The 19,333-nt window shown below is 51.2% G+C and overlaps 1 protein-coding gene across 3 annotated transcripts in view; it reads left to right on the forward strand.

Moving 5' to 3' along the window:
- Positions 1–19,333, forward strand: part of lrrk1 (leucine-rich repeat kinase 1) — a 331,059-nt gene that overhangs the window by 248,971 nt on the left and 62,755 nt on the right. For all 3 annotated transcript variants that reach the window (XM_079247905.1, XM_079247906.1, XM_079247907.1), the window contains 7 exons: positions 782–976; positions 3,447–3,598; positions 3,742–3,859; positions 3,936–4,052; positions 17,338–17,535; positions 17,612–17,823; positions 18,098–18,559. In XM_079247905.1, the coding sequence (XP_079104031.1) occupies positions 782–976; positions 3,447–3,598; positions 3,742–3,859; positions 3,936–4,052; positions 17,338–17,535; positions 17,612–17,823; positions 18,098–18,559 (1,454 nt within the window). The remainder of the gene's footprint in view (positions 1–781; positions 977–3,446; positions 3,599–3,741; positions 3,860–3,935; positions 4,053–17,337; positions 17,536–17,611; positions 17,824–18,097; positions 18,560–19,333) is intronic.

Consider the following 19,333-nt stretch of genomic DNA (forward strand, 5'->3'; position numbering starts at 1 on the left):
TCCAGATCTGCCTGGTCCAGATCTGCCTGGTCCAGATCCAGATCTGCCTGGTCCAGATCTGCCTGGTCCAGATCTGCCTGGTCCAGATCCAGATCTGCCTGGTCCAGATCCAGATCTGCCTGGTCCAGATCTGCCTGGTCCAGATCTGCCTGGTCCAGATCCAGATCTGCCTGGTCCAGATCTGCCTGGTCCAGATCTGCCTGGTCCAGATCCAGATCTGCCTGGTCCAGATCTGCCTGGTCCAGATCCAGATCTGCCTGGTCCAGCTACGGGTCTGTTTTTACTCCCAGTTTATTGGAAATGATGTAAACTGGGTAAACTGGGACATGACTTGAGCTCGGTCTCAGTGGGATCCTTTACCTGAATTTGTCCAGAAAATAACATTTTAGGATTTAGATAATCGGACACGAGGCGGCACGGTGGCATGGTGGCCAGCACTGTGGCCTCACAGCGAGAAGGTTGCTGGTTCGATCCTCGGCTGGGCCGTGGGTTCTCTCCGGGTCCTCCAGCTTCCTCCCACCGTCCAAAGACAAGATGTTGGGTTACCTGGTTCCTATAAACTGCCCCTAGGAGAGGGTGTGTGTCGCTGTGTGTCCCTGCGATGGACCGGCGAGATGTCCAGGGCGTCCCCCGCCTCTGGAGGCTCAGCCTCCAGTCTGCGGCCGTACGTCTCTGTACCGTGTGTTTAACCATCACATCCCAGTTTTAATTCCAGCTGCTGTGAAGCTCCTGCAGACCTCCTTCCTCCCAGCTTAGTTTTGTCCTCCATCGCCTCCTGTAGGTGGACATATTCTCCTATGGTATGGTGCTGTACGAGCTGCTCTCTGGGAGGAGGCCAGCTCTGGGACAACACCAGCTTCAGATAGCAAAGAAGCTCTCCAAAGGTATTCGACCGGTTCTGGGGAGTCCAGAGCAGGTCCAGTTCTACTGCCTCCACAACCTGCTGACCGAGTGCTGGAACACCAAACCTGAAAAGGTGAGTCCTGCAGCTGGACCTGACGTGCTGACCTCTAACCCCGGGGATCCACCCTGGTGCAGCTGCACCGCTGAGCGCAGCAGCACCAGTCGGCAGGACTGGTTCTGCTGGTTCTACCAGGCGCTGGGCTGCGTTTCTGAAGCGTCCCAGAAGCAATGCCGCTTCTCTGTTCTTTTCTTTGCTACTTTAAAACCTCGTCGGTCTGGAGCAAAGTGGGTCGCTCAGACAGGAAACCAGCTGATGGAAACCGAAGTGGATCTTACCAGAAAAAGACTTCATGTCCACTTTGGATGCATTTTACTCTGAAACATCAACATGTCTTCATCACCGGCAGCACCAGGCCGTTAGGTGCGAGACAGTTTGACTTAATGACAGCATGCGTTTGGAAGATTGATGTTACTGAGAAATTAGTTAATATTTTCATCTGTTGGATTTATTTGTGATGAATATAATGCTTTGTAAAATTCTTTGAAAGTATTGTTTATCATGTCAAGATCATGGCTGATATTTCCTTCTGAATCTTTTATAGAGGAAATTGTTGTTTTTTCCTTATTTGCCTTCTAGCTTCTAGAATAACATTTAAGTCCCCTGCTACCATTATTCTGTTATCTAAGTGATCATAGAGCAAAGTAAAGAGGGAGTGAAAAAGGAGGAGTCATCAACATTTGGGCCATAAACATTTGCAATAGTTAACTTAACATTTTGAATAGATAATGTGACTATTAAAAATCTATCCTTTGAATACTTTCAAAGAATTTTACAAAGCATTATATTCATCACAAATAAATCCAACAGATGAAAATATTAACTAATTTCTTAGTCGCATCAATCTTCCTAAAATAAATCAGGAAAATAAAATGGCTCTAGATTCACCTATTTCAGTTCATGAGCTCCATGAAGCTCTCCACCGTATGTCAAATGATAAAGCACCAGGTCCAGATGGTTATCCAGCTGAATTCTACAAAGAATTCTGGACCACACTGGCTCCAACCTTTTACTGCATGGTATTAGCAATAAAGGAAAAGCAAAAAATACCCTCCAATATGAACTTGGCGAATATTTCAGTCCTATTAAAACCAGGAAAGGACCCTACACTCCCATCCAGTTATCGTCCAATTTCATTAATAAACGTAGATCTCAAAATAATCAGCAAAGCTCTAGCCAGAAGGATAGAGAAAATAACTCCTTCCATTATTCACGCTGATCAAACAGGCTTTATAAAAGGTAGACATTCCTACACTAACATGCGCAGATTAATTAACATAATAGATTATTCAACTCTACACAACCTGAAGTCCACAGTTATTTCTTTAGATGCAGAAAAAGCATTTGACCGTGTAAACTAGAAATTATTATTTGCAACTTTAAAAGAATTTGGGTTTGGGTCATCATTTATTGACTGGATAAAAATATTATACAACAACCCGAATGCATGTGTGAAGACCAATGACAAAACTTCTCCAAACTTCTGCTTCCAGAGAGGCACCAGACAGGGCTGCCCACTTTCTCCATCACTCTTTGCCATTTTTATCGAACCTCTGGCAGCTGCCATAAGACAAAACCCAGAAATCAAAGGAATTCAAGCTAAAAATATTGAACATAAAATTAGTCTTTACGCAGATGACATTTTACTTTTCCTTCACAACTCGCAAACAACACTTTCTTGGAAAACATGCATTTACCTCGGAGTGGGAACACTACCGTTCCATAAGCTGTAGTGACACCTCGCATCCCGACTGGAAAGACCCAGATCAGCGTGAGACACGGCGGAACGGCTTTTTATCTGCTGCTTTATTCTTCACATTACAGCAGTTTTATGATGCATTTTACGTCGACCTACACCAGCTATGATGTACGATGACGCAATCCTCATGTGAACCGCGACACAGACGTTCCGCTCTGGGTGTCGGGCGGAAAGCTGGGTGCACCTGCTCCGCAGCGCTTCACAACACTTCAGCGTTCAGTGGATCCCCGCGGTCAGACTGCAGAACACCCTTGTCTACTGAAATGTCATGCTGGTTTTTAATGCCTGGTACAGAGAAAGGCACGTTGGATGTCATCATCATTCCTGCGTATGGATTTATCATGTAGCATATTTTTCTGTCTCCGTACTCTGGAGGAGTAAATTAATCCTCAGAATTACATCTGAGATAAAACCTGAAATATTTCTGTTGCTCCAAAATAATCAGAGGTTCAGACACATTTGTCCAAATAAGATGAAAACAGACAGCCAACCTGCACATCTGGGCTGATAAAAAAACGGACATACTGGGTGCAACTGGGTCCGCCTTTGTGGCAGTGATGTCCTGCAGGATGCAGAAACATGTCGTTGTTGCGGTTGGCTTGGAGAAATGTTGCTGGATGTGACAGCAGTTTCGATCGTGAATATTCTGTCCCGTCTTGTCTTTCAGTGGATGCTATGTTTGTGGTGTCAGACGTAGCTCATGCAGATGTGTGTGTGTGTGCTTAGAGGCCGGTGGCAGCGCAGTGTGTGAGGCAGATGCAGCAGCCCAGCTTCCCCTGCCTCAGGTACCTGATGTCCTGTGATGACCACGCTCAGCTCTTCCTGTCCCAGTCACAGGCATCCAGCGCCATCTTCTGGGACGGAGACGGGGATGACAGGTCTGTCCCTCCACTCACAACACACATTTAATCATAATAACGGCGATACATAAAGAAATGTCGAGGAAACGTTCCCGACATGTGGAGCTCAGCTGATTGACTCCCCAACCGTCCACCCACCGCTGACGGAGTGTGTGTCGTAGGAACTACAGTGTTGTGAATGTGGAGAAGGGCCAGGTGGAGGTGAAGAGGATGTCCTGTCCCGGCAGCCGCATCAGCTGCCAGATGAAGATGCCAAACTCTCTGTGGATGGCCACGGAGGTAACAGCAGCAGACACCAGCATGTAACACAGTGGAGATGGGATCCACTCGGTGAATGTGTGTGTGTGTGTGACAGGAGCAGGAGGTGTTCATCTACAGTTTGAAGGACATGTGTCCACTCAGCCAACCCCAGAAACACTTCTCCTGTCCGGCCGTCATCACCTGCATGCTCCACGTTCCAGGCAGAGAGCAGGTCAGCTGACATGTCTGAACTTCTTCTTACACAAGATCTGACATGTTTCTGTTCCAGAACCAGTCTGAGATTAGCTCCTGGAGGTAATCTCTATCGGACTGGAGGTAATCTCTATCGGACTGGAGGTAATCTCTATCGGACTGGAGGTAATCTCTATCGGACTGGAGGTAATCTCTATCGGACTGGAGGTAATCTCTAGCGGACTGGAGGTAATCTCTAGCGGACTGGAGGTAATCTCTAGCGGACTGGAGGTAATCTCTATCGGACTGGAGGTAATCTCTAGCGGACTGGAGGTAATCTCTATCGGACTGGAGGTAATCTCTAGCGGACTGGAGGTAATCTCTAGCGGACTGGAGGTAATCTCTAGCGGACTGGAGGTAATCTCTAGCGGACTGGAGGTAATCTCTAGCGGACTGGAGGTAATCTCTAGCGGACTGGAGGTAATCTCTAGCGGACTGGAGGTCATGTCTAGCGGACTGGAGGTAATCTCTAGCGGACTGGAGGTAATCTCTATCGGACTGGAGGTAATCTCTATCGGACTGGAGGTAATCTCTAGCGGACTGGAGGTAATCTCTAGCGGACTGGAGGTAATCTCTAGCGGACTGGAGGTAATCTCTAGCGGACTGGAGGTAATCTCTAGCGGACTGGAGGTAATCTCTAGCGGACTGGAGGTAATCTCTAGCGGACTGGAGGTAATCTCTAGCGGACTGGAGGTAATCTCTAGCGGACTGGAGGTAATCTCTAGCGGACTGGAGGTAATCTCTAGCGGACTGGAGGTAATCTCTAGCGGACTGGAGGTAATCTCTAGCGGACTGGAGGTAATCTCTAGCGGACTGGAGGTAATCTCTAGCGGACTGGAGGTAATCTCTATCGGACTGGAGGTAATCTCTAGCGGACTGGAGGTCATGTCTAGCGGACTGGAGGTAATCTCTAGCGGACTGGAGGTCATGTCTAGCGGACTGGAGGTAATCTCTAGCGGACTGGAGGTAATCTCTAGCGGACTGGAGGTCATGTCTAGCGGACTGGAGGTAATCTCTAGCGGACTGGAGGTAATCTCTAGCGGACTGGAGGTAATCTCTATCGGACTGGAGGTAATCTCTATCGGACTGGAGGTCATCTCTAGCGGACTGGAGGTCATCTCTAGCGGACTGGAGGTAATCTCTAGCGGACTGGAGGTAATCTCTAGCGGACTGGAGGTAATCTCTATCGGACTGGAGGTAATCTCTAGCGGACTGGAGGTAATCTCTATCGGACTGGAGGTAATCTCTAGCGGACTGGAGGTAATCTCTATCGGACTGGAGGTAATCTCTAGCGGACTGGAGGTAATCTCTATCGGACTGGAGGTAATCTCTAGCGGACTGGAGGTAATCTCTATCGGACTGGAGGTAATCTCTAGCGGACTGGAGGTAATCTCTAGCGGACTGGAGGTAATCTCTATCGGACTGGAGGTAATCTCTAGCGGACTGGAGGTAATCTCTAGCGGACTGGAGGTAATCTCTAGCGGACTGGAGGTAATCTCTATCGGACTGGAGGTAATCTCTAGCGGACTGGAGGTAATCTCTATCGGACTGGAGGTAATCTCTAGCGGACTGGAGGTAATCTCTAGCGGACTGGAGGTAATCTCTAGCGGACTGGAGGTAATCTCTAGCGGACTGGAGGTAATCTCTATCGGACTGGAGGTAATCTCTAGCGGACTGGAGGTAATCTCTATCGGACTGGAGGTAATCTCTAGCGGACTGGAGGTAATCTCTATCGGACTGGAGGTAATCTCTATCGGACTGGAGGTAATCTCTAGCGGACTGGAGGTAATCTCTAGCGGACTGGAGGTAATCTCTAGCGGACTGGAGGTAATCTCTAGCGGACTGGAGGTAATCTCTAGCGGACTGGAGGTAATCTCTAGCGGACTGGAGGTAATCTCTATCGGACTGGAGGTAATCTCTATCGGACTGGAGGTAATCTCTAGCGGACTGGAGGTAATCTCTAGCGGACTGGAGGTAATCTCTAGCGGACTGGAGGTAATCTCTAGCAGACTGGAGGTAATCTAGCGGACTGGAGGTAATCTCTAGCGGACTGGAGGTCATGTCTAGCGGACTGGAGGTAATCTCTAGCGGACTGGAGGTAATCTCTAGCGGACTGGAGGTAATCTCTATCGGACTGGAGGTAATCTCTATCGGACTGGAGGTAATCTCTAGCGGACTGGAGGTCATCTCTAGCGGACTGGAGGTAATCTCTAGCGGACTGGAGGTAATCTCTAGCGGACTGGAGGTAATCTCTATCGGACTGGAGGTAATCTCTAGCAGACTGGAGGTAATCTCTATCGGACTGGAGGTAATCTCTAGCGGACTGGAGGTAATCTCTATCGGACTGGAGGTAATCTCTAGCGGACTGGAGGTAATCTCTATCGGACTGGAGGTAATCTCTAGCGGACTGGAGGTAATCTCTATCGGACTGGAGGTAATCTCTAGCGGACTGGAGGTAATCTCTAGCGGACTGGAGGTAATCTCTAGCGGACTGGAGGTAATCTCTAGCGGACTGGAGGTAATCTCTAGCGGACTGGAGGTAATCTCTAGCGGACTGGAGGTAATCTCTATCGGACTGGAGGTAATCTCTAGCGGACTGGAGGTAATCTCTATCGGACTGGAGGTAATCTCTATCGGACTGGAGGTAATCTCTAGCGGACTGGAGGTAATCTCTAGCGGACTGGAGGTAATCTCTAGCGGACTGGAGGTAATCTCTATCGGACTGGAGGTAATCTCTAGCGGACTGGAGGTAATCTCTAGCGGACTGGAGGTAATCTCTATCGGACTGGAGGTAATCTCTATCGGACTGGAGGTAATCTCTAGCGGACTGGAGGTAATCTCTAGCGGACTGGAGGTAATCTCTAGCGGACTGGAGGTAATCTCTAGCGGACTGGAGGTAATCTCTAGCGGACTGGAGGTAATCTCTATCGGACTGGAGGTAATCTCTATCGGACTGGAGGTAATCTCTAGCGGACTGGAGGTAATCTCTAGCGGACTGGAGGTAATCTCTAGCGGACTGGAGGTAATCTCTAGCAGACTGGAGGTAATCTAGCGGACCGGAGGTAATCTCTAGCAGACTGGAGGTAATCTCTATCGGACTGGAGGTAATCTCTAGCAGACTGGAGGTAATCTCTAGCAGACTGGAGGTAATCTAGCAGACTGGAGGTAATCTCTATCGGACTGGAGGTAATCTCTATCGGACTGGAGGTAATCTCTAGCAGACTGGAGGTCATGTCTAGCAGACTGGAGGTAATCTCTAGCAGACTGGAGGTAATCTCTAGCGGACTGGAGGTAATCTCTATCGGACTGGAGGTAATCTCTATCGGACTGGAGGTAATCTCTATCGGACTGGAGGTAATCTCTATCGGACTGGAGGTAATCTCTAGCGGACTGGAGGTCATGTCTAGCGGACTGGAGGTAATCTCTAGCGGACTGGAGGTAATCTCTATCGGACTGGAGGTAATCTCTAGCGGACTGGAGGTAATCTCTAGCGGACTGGAGGTAATCTCTAGCGGACTGGAGGTAATCTCTATCGGACTGGAGGTAATCTCTAGCGGACTGGAGGTAATCTCTAGCGGACTGGAGGTAATCTCTATCGGACCGGAGGTAATCTCTAGCGGACCGGAGGTAATCTCTAGCGGACCGGAGGTAATCTCTAGCGGACTGGAGGTAATCTCTAGCAGACTGGAGGTAATCTCTAGCGGACTGGAGGTAATCTCTAGCGGACTGGAGGTCATGTCTAGCGGACTGGAGGTAATCTCTAGCGGACTGGAGGTAATCTCTAGCGGACCGGAGGTCATGTCTAGCGGACTGGAGGTAATCTCTAGCGGACTGGAGGTAATCTCTAGCGGACCGGAGGTAATCTCTAGCGGACCGGAGGTCATGTCTAGCGGACTGGAGGTAATCTCTAGCGGACTGGAGGTAATCTCTAGCGGACTGGAGGTAATCTCTAGCGGACTGGAGGTAATCTCTAGCGGACTGGAGGTAATCTCTAGCGGACCGGAGGTAATCTCTAGCGGACTGGAGGTAATCTCTAGCAGACTGGAGGTAATCTCTAGCGGACTGGAGGTAATCTCTAGCAGACTGGAGGTAATCTCTAGCGGACTGGAGGTAATCTCTAGCGGACCGGAGGTCATGTCTAGCGGACCGGAGGTAATCTCTAGCGGACCGGAGGTCATGTCTAGCGGACTGGAGGTAATCTCTAGCGGACTGGAGGTAATCTCTAGCGGACTGGAGGTAATCTCTAGCGGACTGGAGGTAATCTCTATCGGACTGGAGGTAATCTCTAGCGGACTGGAGGTAATCTCTAGCGGACTGGAGGTAATCTCTAGCGGACTGGAGGTAATCTCTAGCGGACTGGAGGTAATCTCTAGCGGACTGGAGGTAATCTCTATCGGACTGGAGGTAATCTCTAGCGGACTGGAGGTAATCTCTAGCGGACTGGAGGTAATCTCTAGCGGACTGGAGGTAATCTCTATCGGACTGGAGGTAATCTCTAGCGGACTGGAGGTAATCTCTATCGGACTGGAGGTAATCTCTAGCGGACTGGAGGTAATCTCTATCGGACTGGAGGTAATCTCTAGCGGACTGGAGGTAATCTCTAGCGGACTGGAGGTAATCTCTAGCGGACTGGAGGTAATCTCTAGCGGACTGGAGGTAATCTCTATCGGACTGGAGGTAATCTCTAGCGGACTGGAGGTAATCTCTAGCGGACTGGAGGTAATCTCTAGCGGACTGGAGGTAATCTCTAGCGGACTGGAGGTAATCTCTAGCGGACTGGAGGTAATCTCTAGCGGACTGGAGGTAATCTCTAGCGGACTGGAGGTCATGTCTAGCAGACTGGAGGTAATCTCTAGCGGACTGGAGGTAATCTCTATCGGACTGGAGGTAATCTCTAGCAGACTGGAGGTCATGTCTAGCAGACTGGAGGTAATCTCTAGCGGACTGGAGGTAATCTCTAGCGGACTGGAGGTAATCTCTAGCGGACTGGAGGTCATGTCTAGCGGACTGGAGGTAATCTCTAGCGGACTGGAGGTAATCTCTAGCAGACTGGAGGTCATGTCTAGCAGACTGGAGGTAATCTCTAGCGGACTGGAGGTAATCTCTAGCGGACTGGAGGTAATCTCTAGCGGACTGGAGGTCATGTCTAGCAGACTGGAGGTAATCTCTAGCAGACTGGAGGTAATCTCTAGCAGACTGGAGGTAATCTCTATCGGACTGGAGGTAATCTCTAGCGGACTGGAGGTAATCTCTATCGGACTGGAGGTAATCTCTATCGGACTGGAGGTAATCTCTAGCGGACTGGAGGTAATCTCTAGCGGACTGGAGGTAATCTCTAGCGGACTGGAGGTAATCTCTAGCGGACTGGAGGTAATCTCTAGCGGACTGGAGGTAATCTCTAGCGGACTGGAGGTAATCTCTATCGGACTGGAGGTAATCTCTATCGGACTGGAGGTAATCTCTAGCGGACTGGAGGTAATCTCTAGCGGACTGGAGGTAATCTCTAGCGGACTGGAGGTAATCTCTAGCGGACTGGAGGTAATCTCTAGCGGACTGGAGGTCATGTCTAGCAGACTGGAGGTAATCTCTAGCGGACTGGAGGTAATCTCTATCGGACTGGAGGTAATCTCTAGCAGACTGGAGGTCATGTCTAGCAGACTGGAGGTAATCTCTAGCGGACTGGAGGTAATCTCTAGCGGACTGGAGGTAATCTCTAGCGGACTGGAGGTCATGTCTAGCGGACTGGAGGTAATCTCTAGCGGACTGGAGGTAATCTCTAGCAGACTGGAGGTCATGTCTAGCAGACTGGAGGTAATCTCTAGCGGACTGGAGGTAATCTCTAGCAGACTGGAGGTAATCTCTAGCGGACTGGAGGTAATCTCTAGCGGACTGGAGGTAATCTCTAGCGGACTGGAGGTAATCTCTAGCGGACTGGAGGTAATCTCTAGCGGACTGGAGGTAATCTCTAGCGGACTGGAGGTAATCTCTAGCGGACTGGAGGTAATCTCTATCGGACTGGAGGTAATCTCTAGCAGACTGGAGGTAATCTCTAGCGGACTGGAGGTAATCTCTAGCGGACTGGAGGTCATGTCTAGCGGACTGGAGGTAATCTCTAGCGGACTGGAGGTCATGTCTAGCGGACTGGAGGTAATCTCTAGCGGACTGGAGGTAATCTCTAGCGGACCGGAGGTCATGTCTAGCGGACTGGAGGTAATCTCTAGCGGACTGGAGGTAATCTCTAGCGGACCGGAGGTAATCTCTAGCGGACCGGAGGTCATGTCTAGCGGACTGGAGGTAATCTCTAGCGGACTGGAGGTAATCTCTAGCGGACTGGAGGTAATCTCTAGCGGACTGGAGGTAATCTCTAGCGGACTGGAGGTAATCTCTAGCGGACCGGAGGTAATCTCTAGCGGACTGGAGGTAATCTCTAGCGGACTGGAGGTAATCTCTAGCGGACTGGAGGTAATCTCTAGCGGACTGGAGGTAATCTCTAGCGGACTGGAGGTAATCTCTAGCGGACCGGAGGTCATGTCTAGCGGACCGGAGGTAATCTCTAGCGGACCGGAGGTCATGTCTAGCGGACTGGAGGTAATCTCTAGCGGACTGGAGGTAATCTCTAGCGGACTGGAGGTAATCTCTAGCGGACTGGAGGTAATCTCTAGCGGACTGGAGGTAATCTCTATCGGACTGGAGGTAATCTCTATCGGACTGGAGGTAATCTCTATCGGACTGGAGGTAATCTCTAGCGGACTGGAGGTCATGTCTAGCGGACTGGAGGTAATCTCTAGCGGACTGGAGGTAATCTCTATCGGACTGGAGGTAATCTCTAGCGGACTGGAGGTAATCTCTAGCGGACTGGAGGTAATCTCTAGCGGACTGGAGGTAATCTCTATCGGACTGGAGGTAATCTCTAGCGGACTGGAGGTAATCTCTAGCGGACTGGAGGTAATCTCTATCGGACTGGAGGTAATCTCTAGCGGACCGGAGGTAATCTCTAGCGGACCGGAGGTAATCTCTAGCGGACTGGAGGTAATCTCTAGCAGACTGGAGGTAATCTCTAGCGGACTGGAGGTAATCTCTAGCGGACTGGAGGTCATGTCTAGCGGACTGGAGGTAATCTCTAGCGGACTGGAGGTAATCTCTAGCGGACCGGAGGTCATGTCTAGCGGACTGGAGGTAATCTCTAGCGGACTGGAGGTAATCTCTAGCGGACCGGAGGTAATCTCTAGCGGACCGGAGGTCATGTCTAGCGGACTGGAGGTAATCTCTAGCGGACTGGAGGTAATCTCTAGCGGACTGGAGGTAATCTCTAGCGGACTGGAGGTAATCTCTAGCGGACTGGAGGTAATCTCTAGCGGACCGGAGGTAATCTCTAGCGGACTGGAGGTAATCTCTAGCAGACTGGAGGTAATCTCTAGCGGACTGGAGGTAATCTCTAGCAGACTGGAGGTAATCTCTAGCGGACTGGAGGTAATCTCTAGCGGACCGGAGGTCATGTCTAGCGGACCGGAGGTAATCTCTAGCGGACCGGAGGTCATGTCTAGCGGACTGGAGGTAATCTCTAGCGGACTGGAGGTAATCTCTAGCGGACTGGAGGTAATCTCTAGCGGACTGGAGGTAATCTCTAGCGGACTGGAGGTAATCTCTATCGGACTGGAGGTAATCTCTAGCGGACTGGAGGTAATCTCTAGCGGACTGGAGGTAATCTCTAGCGGACTGGAGGTAATCTCTAGCGGACTGGAGGTAATCTCTATCGGACTGGAGGTAATCTCTAGCGGACTGGAGGTAATCTCTAGCGGACTGGAGGTAATCTCTAGCGGACTGGAGGTAATCTCTAGCGGACTGGAGGTAATCTCTATCGGACTGGAGGTAATCTCTAGCGGACTGGAGGTAATCTCTATCGGACTGGAGGTAATCTCTAGCGGACTGGAGGTAATCTCTAGCGGACTGGAGGTAATCTCTAGCGGACTGGAGGTAATCTCTAGCGGACTGGAGGTAATCTCTAGCGGACCGGAGGTAATCTCTAGCGGACTGGAGGTAATCTCTAGCGGACTGGAGGTAATCTCTAGCGGACCGGAGGTAATCTCTAGCGGACTGGAGGTAATCTCTAGCAGACTGGAGGTAATCTCTAGCGGACTGGAGGTAATCTCTAGCGGACTGGAGGTAATCTCTAGCAGACTGGAGGTAATCTCTAGCGGACTGGAGGTAATCTCTAGCGGACTGGAGGTAATCTCTAGCGGACTGGAGGTAATCTCTAGCGGACTGGAGGTAATCTCTAGCGGACTGGAGGTAATCTCTAGCGGACTGGAGGTAATCTCTAGCGGACTGGAGGTAATCTCTATCGGACTGGAGGTAATCTCTAGCAGACTGGAGGTAATCTCTAGCGGACTGGAGGTAATCTCTAGCGGACTGGAGGTCATGTCTAGCGGACTGGAGGTAATCTCTAGCGGACTGGAGGTCATGTCTAGCGGACTGGAGGTAATCTCTAGCGGACTGGAGGTAATCTCTAGCGGACCGGAGGTCATGTCTAGCGGACTGGAGGTAATCTCTAGCGGACTGGAGGTAATCTCTAGCGGACCGGAGGTAATCTCTAGCGGACCGGAGGTCATGTCTAGCGGACTGGAGGTAATCTCTAGCGGACTGGAGGTAATCTCTAGCGGACTGGAGGTAATCTCTAGCGGACTGGAGGTAATCTCTAGCGGACTGGAGGTAATCTCTAGCGGACCGGAGGTAATCTCTAGCGGACTGGAGGTAATCTCTAGCGGACTGGAGGTAATCTCTAGCGGACTGGAGGTAATCTCTAGCGGACTGGAGGTAATCTCTAGCGGACTGGAGGTAATCTCTAGCGGACCGGAGGTCATGTCTAGCGGACCGGAGGTAATCTCTAGCGGACCGGAGGTCATGTCTAGCGGACTGGAGGTAATCTCTAGCGGACTGGAGGTAATCTCTAGCGGACTGGAGGTAATCTCTAGCGGACTGGAGGTAATCTCTAGCGGACTGGAGGTAATCTCTATCGGACTGGAGGTAATCTCTATCGGACTGGAGGTAATCTCTAGCGGACTGGAGGTCATGTCTAGCGGACTGGAGGTAATCTCTAGCGGACTGGAGGTAATCTCTATCGGACTGGAGGTAATCTCTAGCGGACTGGAGGTAATCTCTAGCGGACTGGAGGTAATCTCTAGCGGACTGGAGGTAATCTCTATCGGACTGGAGGTAATCTCTAGCGGACTGGAGGTAATCTCTAGCGGACTGGAGGTAATCTCTAGCGGACTGGAGGTAATCTCTAGCGGACCGGAGGTAATCTCTAGCGGACCGGAGGTAATCTCTAGCGGACTGGAGGTAATCTCTAGCAGACTGGAGGTAATCTCTAGCGGACTGGAGGTAATCTCTAGCGGACTGGAGGTCATGTCTAGCGGACTGGAGGTAATCTCTAGCGGACTGGAGGTAATCTCTAGCGGACCGGAGGTCATGTCTAGCGGACTGGAGGTAATCTCTAGCGGACTGGAGGTAATCTCTAGCGGACCGGAGGTAATCTCTAGCGGACCGGAGGTCATGTCTAGCGGACTGGAGGTAATCTCTAGCGGACTGGAGGTAATCTCTAGCGGACTGGAGGTAATCTCTAGCGGACTGGAGGTAATCTCTAGCGGACTGGAGGTAATCTCTAGCGGACCGGAGGTAATCTCTAGCGGACTGGAGGTAATCTCTAGCAGACTGGAGGTAATCTCTAGCGGACTGGAGGTAATCTCTAGCAGACTGGAGGTAATCTCTAGCGGACTGGAGGTAATCTCTAGCGGACCGGAGGTCATGTCTAGCGGACCGGAGGTAATCTCTAGCGGACCGGAGGTCATGTCTAGCGGACTGGAGGTAATCTCTAGCGGACTGGAGGTAATCTCTAGCGGACTGGAGGTAATCTCTAGCGGACTGGAGGTAATCTCTAGCGGACTGGAGGTAATCTCTATCGGACTGGAGGTAATCTCTAGCGGACTGGAGGTAATCTCTAGCGGACTGGAGGTAATCTCTAGCGGACTGGAGGTAATCTCTAGCGGACTGGAGGTAATCTCTATCGGACTGGAGGTAATCTCTAGCGGACTGGAGGTAATCTCTAGCGGACTGGAGGTAATCTCTAGCGGACTGGAGGTAATCTCTAGCGGACTGGAGGTAATCTCTATCGGACTGGAGGTAATCTCTAGCGGACTGGAGGTAATCTCTATCGGACTGGAGGTAATCTCTAGCGGACTGGAGGTAATCTCTATCGGACTGGAGGTAATCTCTAGCGGACTGGAGGTAATCTCTAGCGGACTGGAGGTAATCTCTAGCGGACTGGAGGTAATCTCTAGCGGACTGGAGGTAATCTCTATCGGACTGGAGGTAATCTCTAGCGGACTGGAGGTAATCTCTAGCGGACTGGAGGTAATCTCTAGCGGACTGGAGGTAATCTCTAGCGGACTGGAGGTAATCTCTAGCGGACTGGAGGTAATCTCTAGCGGACTGGAGGTCATGTCTAGCAGACTGGAGGTAATCTCTAGCGGACTGGAGGTAATCTCTATCGGACTGGAGGTAATCTCTAGCAGACTGGAGGTCATGTCTAGCAGACTGGAGGTAATCTCTAGCGGACTGGAGGTAATCTCTAGCGGACTGGAGGTAATCTCTAGCGGACTGGAGGTCATGTCTAGCGGACTGGAGGTAATCTCTAGCGGACTGGAGGTAATCTCTAGCAGACTGGAGGTCATGTCTAGCAGACTGGAGGTAATCTCTAGCGGACTGGAGGTAATCTCTAGCGGACTGGAGGTAATCTCTAGCGGACTGGAGGTCATGTCTAGCAGACTGGAGGTAATCTCTAGCAGACTGGAGGTAATCTCTAGCAGACTGGAGGTAATCTCTATCGGACTGGAGGTAATCTCTAGCGGACTGGAGGTAATCTCTATCGGACTGGAGGTAATCTCTATCGGACTGGAGGTAATCTCTAGCGGACTGGAGGTAATCTCTAGCGGACTGGAGGTAATCTCTAGCGGACTGGAGGTAATCTCTAGCGGACTGGAGGTAATCTCTAGCGGACTGGAGGTAATCTCTAGCGGACTGGAGGTAATCTCTATCGGACTGGAGGTAATCTCTATCGGACTGGAGGTAATCTCTAGCGGACTGGAGGTAATCTCTAGCGGACTGGAGGTAATCTCTAGCGGACTGGAGGTAATCTCTAGCGGACTGGAGGTAATCTCTAGCGGACTGGAGGTCATGTCTAGCAGACTGGAGGTAATCTCTAGCGGACTGGAGGTAATCTCTATCGGACTGGAGGTAATCTCTAGCAGACTGGAGGTCATGTCTAGCAGACTGGAGGTAATCTCTAGCGGACTGGAGGTAATCTCTAGCGGACTGGAGGTAATCTCTAGCGGACTGGAGGTCATGTCTAGCGGACTGGAGGTAATCTCTAGCGGACTGGAGGTAATCTCTAGCAGACTGGAGGTCATGTCTAGCAGACTGGAGGTAATCTCTAGCGGACTGGAGGTAATCTCTAGCAGACTGGAGGTAATCTCTAGCGGACTGGAGGTAATCTCTAGCGGACTGGAGGTAATCTCTAGCGGACTGGAGGTAATCTCTATCGGACTGGAGGTAATCTCTAGCGGACTGGAGGTAATCTCTAGCGGACTGGAGGTAATCTCTATCGGACTGGAGGTAATCTCTAGCAGACTGGAGGTAATCTCTAGCGGACTGGAGGTAATCTCTAGCGGACTGGAGGTCATGTCTAGCGGACTGGAGGTAATCTCTAGCGGACTGGAGGTCATGTCTAGCGGACTGGAGGTCATGTCTAGCGGACTGGAGGTAATCTCTAGCGGACTGGAGGTCATGTCTAGCGGACCGGAGGTCATGTCTAGCGGACTGGAGGTAATCTCTAGCGGACTGGAGGTAATCTCTAGCGGACCGGAGGTAATCTCTAGCGGACCGGAGGTCATGTCTAGCGGACTGGAGGTAATCTCTAGCGGACTGGAGGTAATCTCTAGCGGACTGGAGGTAATCTCTAGCGGACTGGAGGTAATCTCTAGCGGACTGGAGGTAATCTCTAGCGGACCGGAGGTAATCTCTAGCGGACTGGAGGTAATCTCTAGCGGACTGGAGGTAATCTCTAGCGGACTGGAGGTAATCTCTAGCGGACTGGAGGTAATCTCTAGCGGACTGGAGGTAATCTCTAGCGGACCGGAGGTCATGTCTAGCGGACCGGAGGTAATCTCTAGCGGACCGGAGGTCATGTCTAGCGGACTGGAGGTAATCTCTAGCGGACTGGAGGTAATCTCTAGCGGACTGGAGGTAATCTCTAGCGGACTGGAGGTAATCTCTAGCGGACTGGAGGTAATCTCTATCGGACTGGAGGTAATCTCTAGCGGACTGGAGGTAATCTCTAGCGGACTGGAGGTAATCTCTAGCGGACTGGAGGTAATCTCTAGCAGACTGGAGGTAATCTCTAGCGGACTGGAGGTAATCTCTAGCGGACTGGAGGTAATCTCTAGCGGACTGGAGGTAATCTCTAGCGGACTGGAGGTAATCTCTATCGGACTGGAGGTAATCTCTAGCGGACTGGAGGTAATCTCTAGCAGACCGGAGGTAATCTCTAGCGGACTGGAGGTAATCTCTAGCGGACCGGAGGTAATCTCTAGCGGACCGGAGGTAATCTCTAGCGGACCGGAGGTAATCTCTAGCAGACCGGAGGTAATCTCTATCGGACTGGAGGTAATCTCTAGCGGACCGGAGGTAATCTCTAGCGGACCGGAGGTAATGTCTAGCGGACCGGAGGTAATCTCTAGCGGACCGGAGGTAATCTCTAGCGGACCGGAGGTCATGTCTAGCAGACTGGAGGTAATCTCTAGCAGACTGGAGGTAATCTCTAGCGGACCGGAGGTAATCTCTAGCGGACCGGAGGTAATCTCTAGCGGACCGGAGGTAATGTCTAGCGGACCGGAGGTAATCTCTAGCGGACCGGAGGTAATCTCTAGCGGACCGGAGGTAATCTCTAGCGGACCGGAGGTCAGCGATTGACTATGTCTAGACCTGGAGGAACCAGGAGGTTAAGGTGATGGACATGTCCTCCTGTCACTCGTTTCCCTTCAGGTTCTGAAAAAACACAATAAACCTGTTTTATCCTGAAAGGTTCTGAATAAATAAACATTTACTGATCGACCCAGTAGGGTGTTGGACCGCGCAGGAGACTGGTCCAGGTCTGTCTCCGGGAAACACTCAGGACGGTTTGGTTCAGTTTAGTGTTTGTGTTTCCTCAGAACCTTGACCGAGTGTTTGCGGGGATGTCGGACGGCCTGGTGGCGGTCTACAGCGTGGTGGAAGAGCTTCCTGTGGAGGGGGAGACCTACCTGTGCTCACATACACTAAACAAGACCATGTTCGGTCTGAAGGACTCGGACCCGAGGCAGAGGCCCTACCCAGTCAGGAGCATGGCTCTGGTCAGCAGTGGCTCTCAGGTGAGCAGCTGGACAGGTAGGAATGAAGATGGTGAAAGTGGTTCTTGTCTGCTAACAGCTGAGCCGTCTTCACCAGCTGTGGTTCTGCAACGGTCCTGGTGTGCTCGTCATCGACCCGCTGAGCCTGGATCCGGTCCGGCGACTGGAACCCTACAGCCCGCCGTCTTCCGTTGTATCCATGGTAACGAGCTTGAGTCTGTGGGGAGAGGAGGTGGTGTGGATGCTGAACGACAGCAGTGCTCTGCTGCTGTTTCACGCTGCTTCCTATGAGCTCTGCGCCACCTACAGGTGGGAGGATTGAACACCTGCAACACAGAATTCATCCAAATAAACAGAAATCAATAAAAATCAGAGCTGAAGATATGATCAGTTGTTTCTGGATGTGACTTTCAGCTAATGTTACTTCAGTGTGTCGTTTTTTATATGAAAAGAAGACAAATAAATAAATAATAATAAAAAATTAAAAAAAAGAAAATGATCAAATTTAATAAATGTTTGGTTTTAATAAATAAATTAATGTAAAATTTCTCAGAGTGTAAAAACTGTAACAATGTGGTTCCAGCTGTGAGGACAGCAGTCCGCTACGGGACGTCTTCGCCATCCATCGTCCTCCTCGCGTCTCCACGGGGGGAGGAGGAGGTGCCGACACCGCGGAGCACGAGGAAAAGCAGGAGCAGACTGATGGAGGGCTGACGGTGATTCACAGCGAGGAGGCGGGGACCCAGATCCTCCAGAACCAGGACTCGCTGACGGACTACTGCTCCATGTCCTCCAGCTGCTCCCTGGAACTGGCCCAGTCCAACACCTCCAGCACCAGAGACCGCTGCTCGCTACGCAGCGACAGCTTTATGCCCTCCGCTGCTGACCAAGAGGAACCGGGCCAGAACCAGGACCAGGACCAGAACAGACCTACAAACCCAGAGTCAGATCCGGACCCTGCAGAGGAAACCAGAAGCAAGCCAGATGCAGAACCGCTGCAAGCCGTCACTCTGCTGCCGGTCGGCGGGACGCTGTGGGTCCCCAGGTACTGTCCTCTAGATGTCTCCAGGTCAGAGGGGTAGGGACTGTCCTCTAGATGTCTCCAGGTCAGAGGGGTAGGGACTGTCCTCTAGATGTCTCCAGGTCAGAGGGGTAGGGACTGTCCTCTAGATGTCACCAGGTCAGAGGGGTAGGGACTGTCCTCTAGATGTCTCCAGGTCAGAGGGGTAGGTACTGTCCTCTAGATGTCTCCAGGTCAGAGGGGTAGGTACTGTCCTCTAGATGTCTCCAGGTCAGAGGGGTAGAGACTGTCTTCTAGATGTCTCCAGGTCAGAGGGGTAGAGACTGTCCTCTAGATGTCTCCAGGTCAGAGGGGTAGGGACTGTCCTCTAGATGTCTCCAGGTCAGAGGGGTAGGGACTGTCCTCTAGATGTCACCAGGTCAGAGGGGTAGGGACTGTCCTCTAGATGTCTCCAGGTCAGAGGGGTAGAGACTGTCCTCTAGATGTCTCCAGGTCAGAGGGGTAGGGACTGTCCTCTAGATGTCTCCAGGTCAGAGGGGTAGAGACTGTCCTCTAGATGTCTCCAGGTCAGAGGGGTAGAGACTGTCCTCTAGATGTCTCCAGGTCAGAGGGGTAGGGACTGTCCTCTAGATGTCTCCAGGTCAGAGGGGTAGAGACTGTCTTCTAGATGTCTCCAGGTCAGAGGGGTAGGGACTGTCCTCTAGATGTCTCCAGGTCAGAGGGGCAGGGACTGTCCTCTAGATGTCTCCAGGTCAGAGGGGTAGAGACTGTCTTCTAGATGTCTCCAGGTCAGAGGGG

The sequence above is a fragment of the Telmatherina bonti genome (assembly GCF_933228915.1).
Source record: "Telmatherina bonti genome assembly, chromosome: 1".
NCBI classification, from domain to species: Eukaryota; Metazoa; Chordata; class Actinopteri; order Atheriniformes; family Telmatherinidae; genus Telmatherina; species Telmatherina bonti.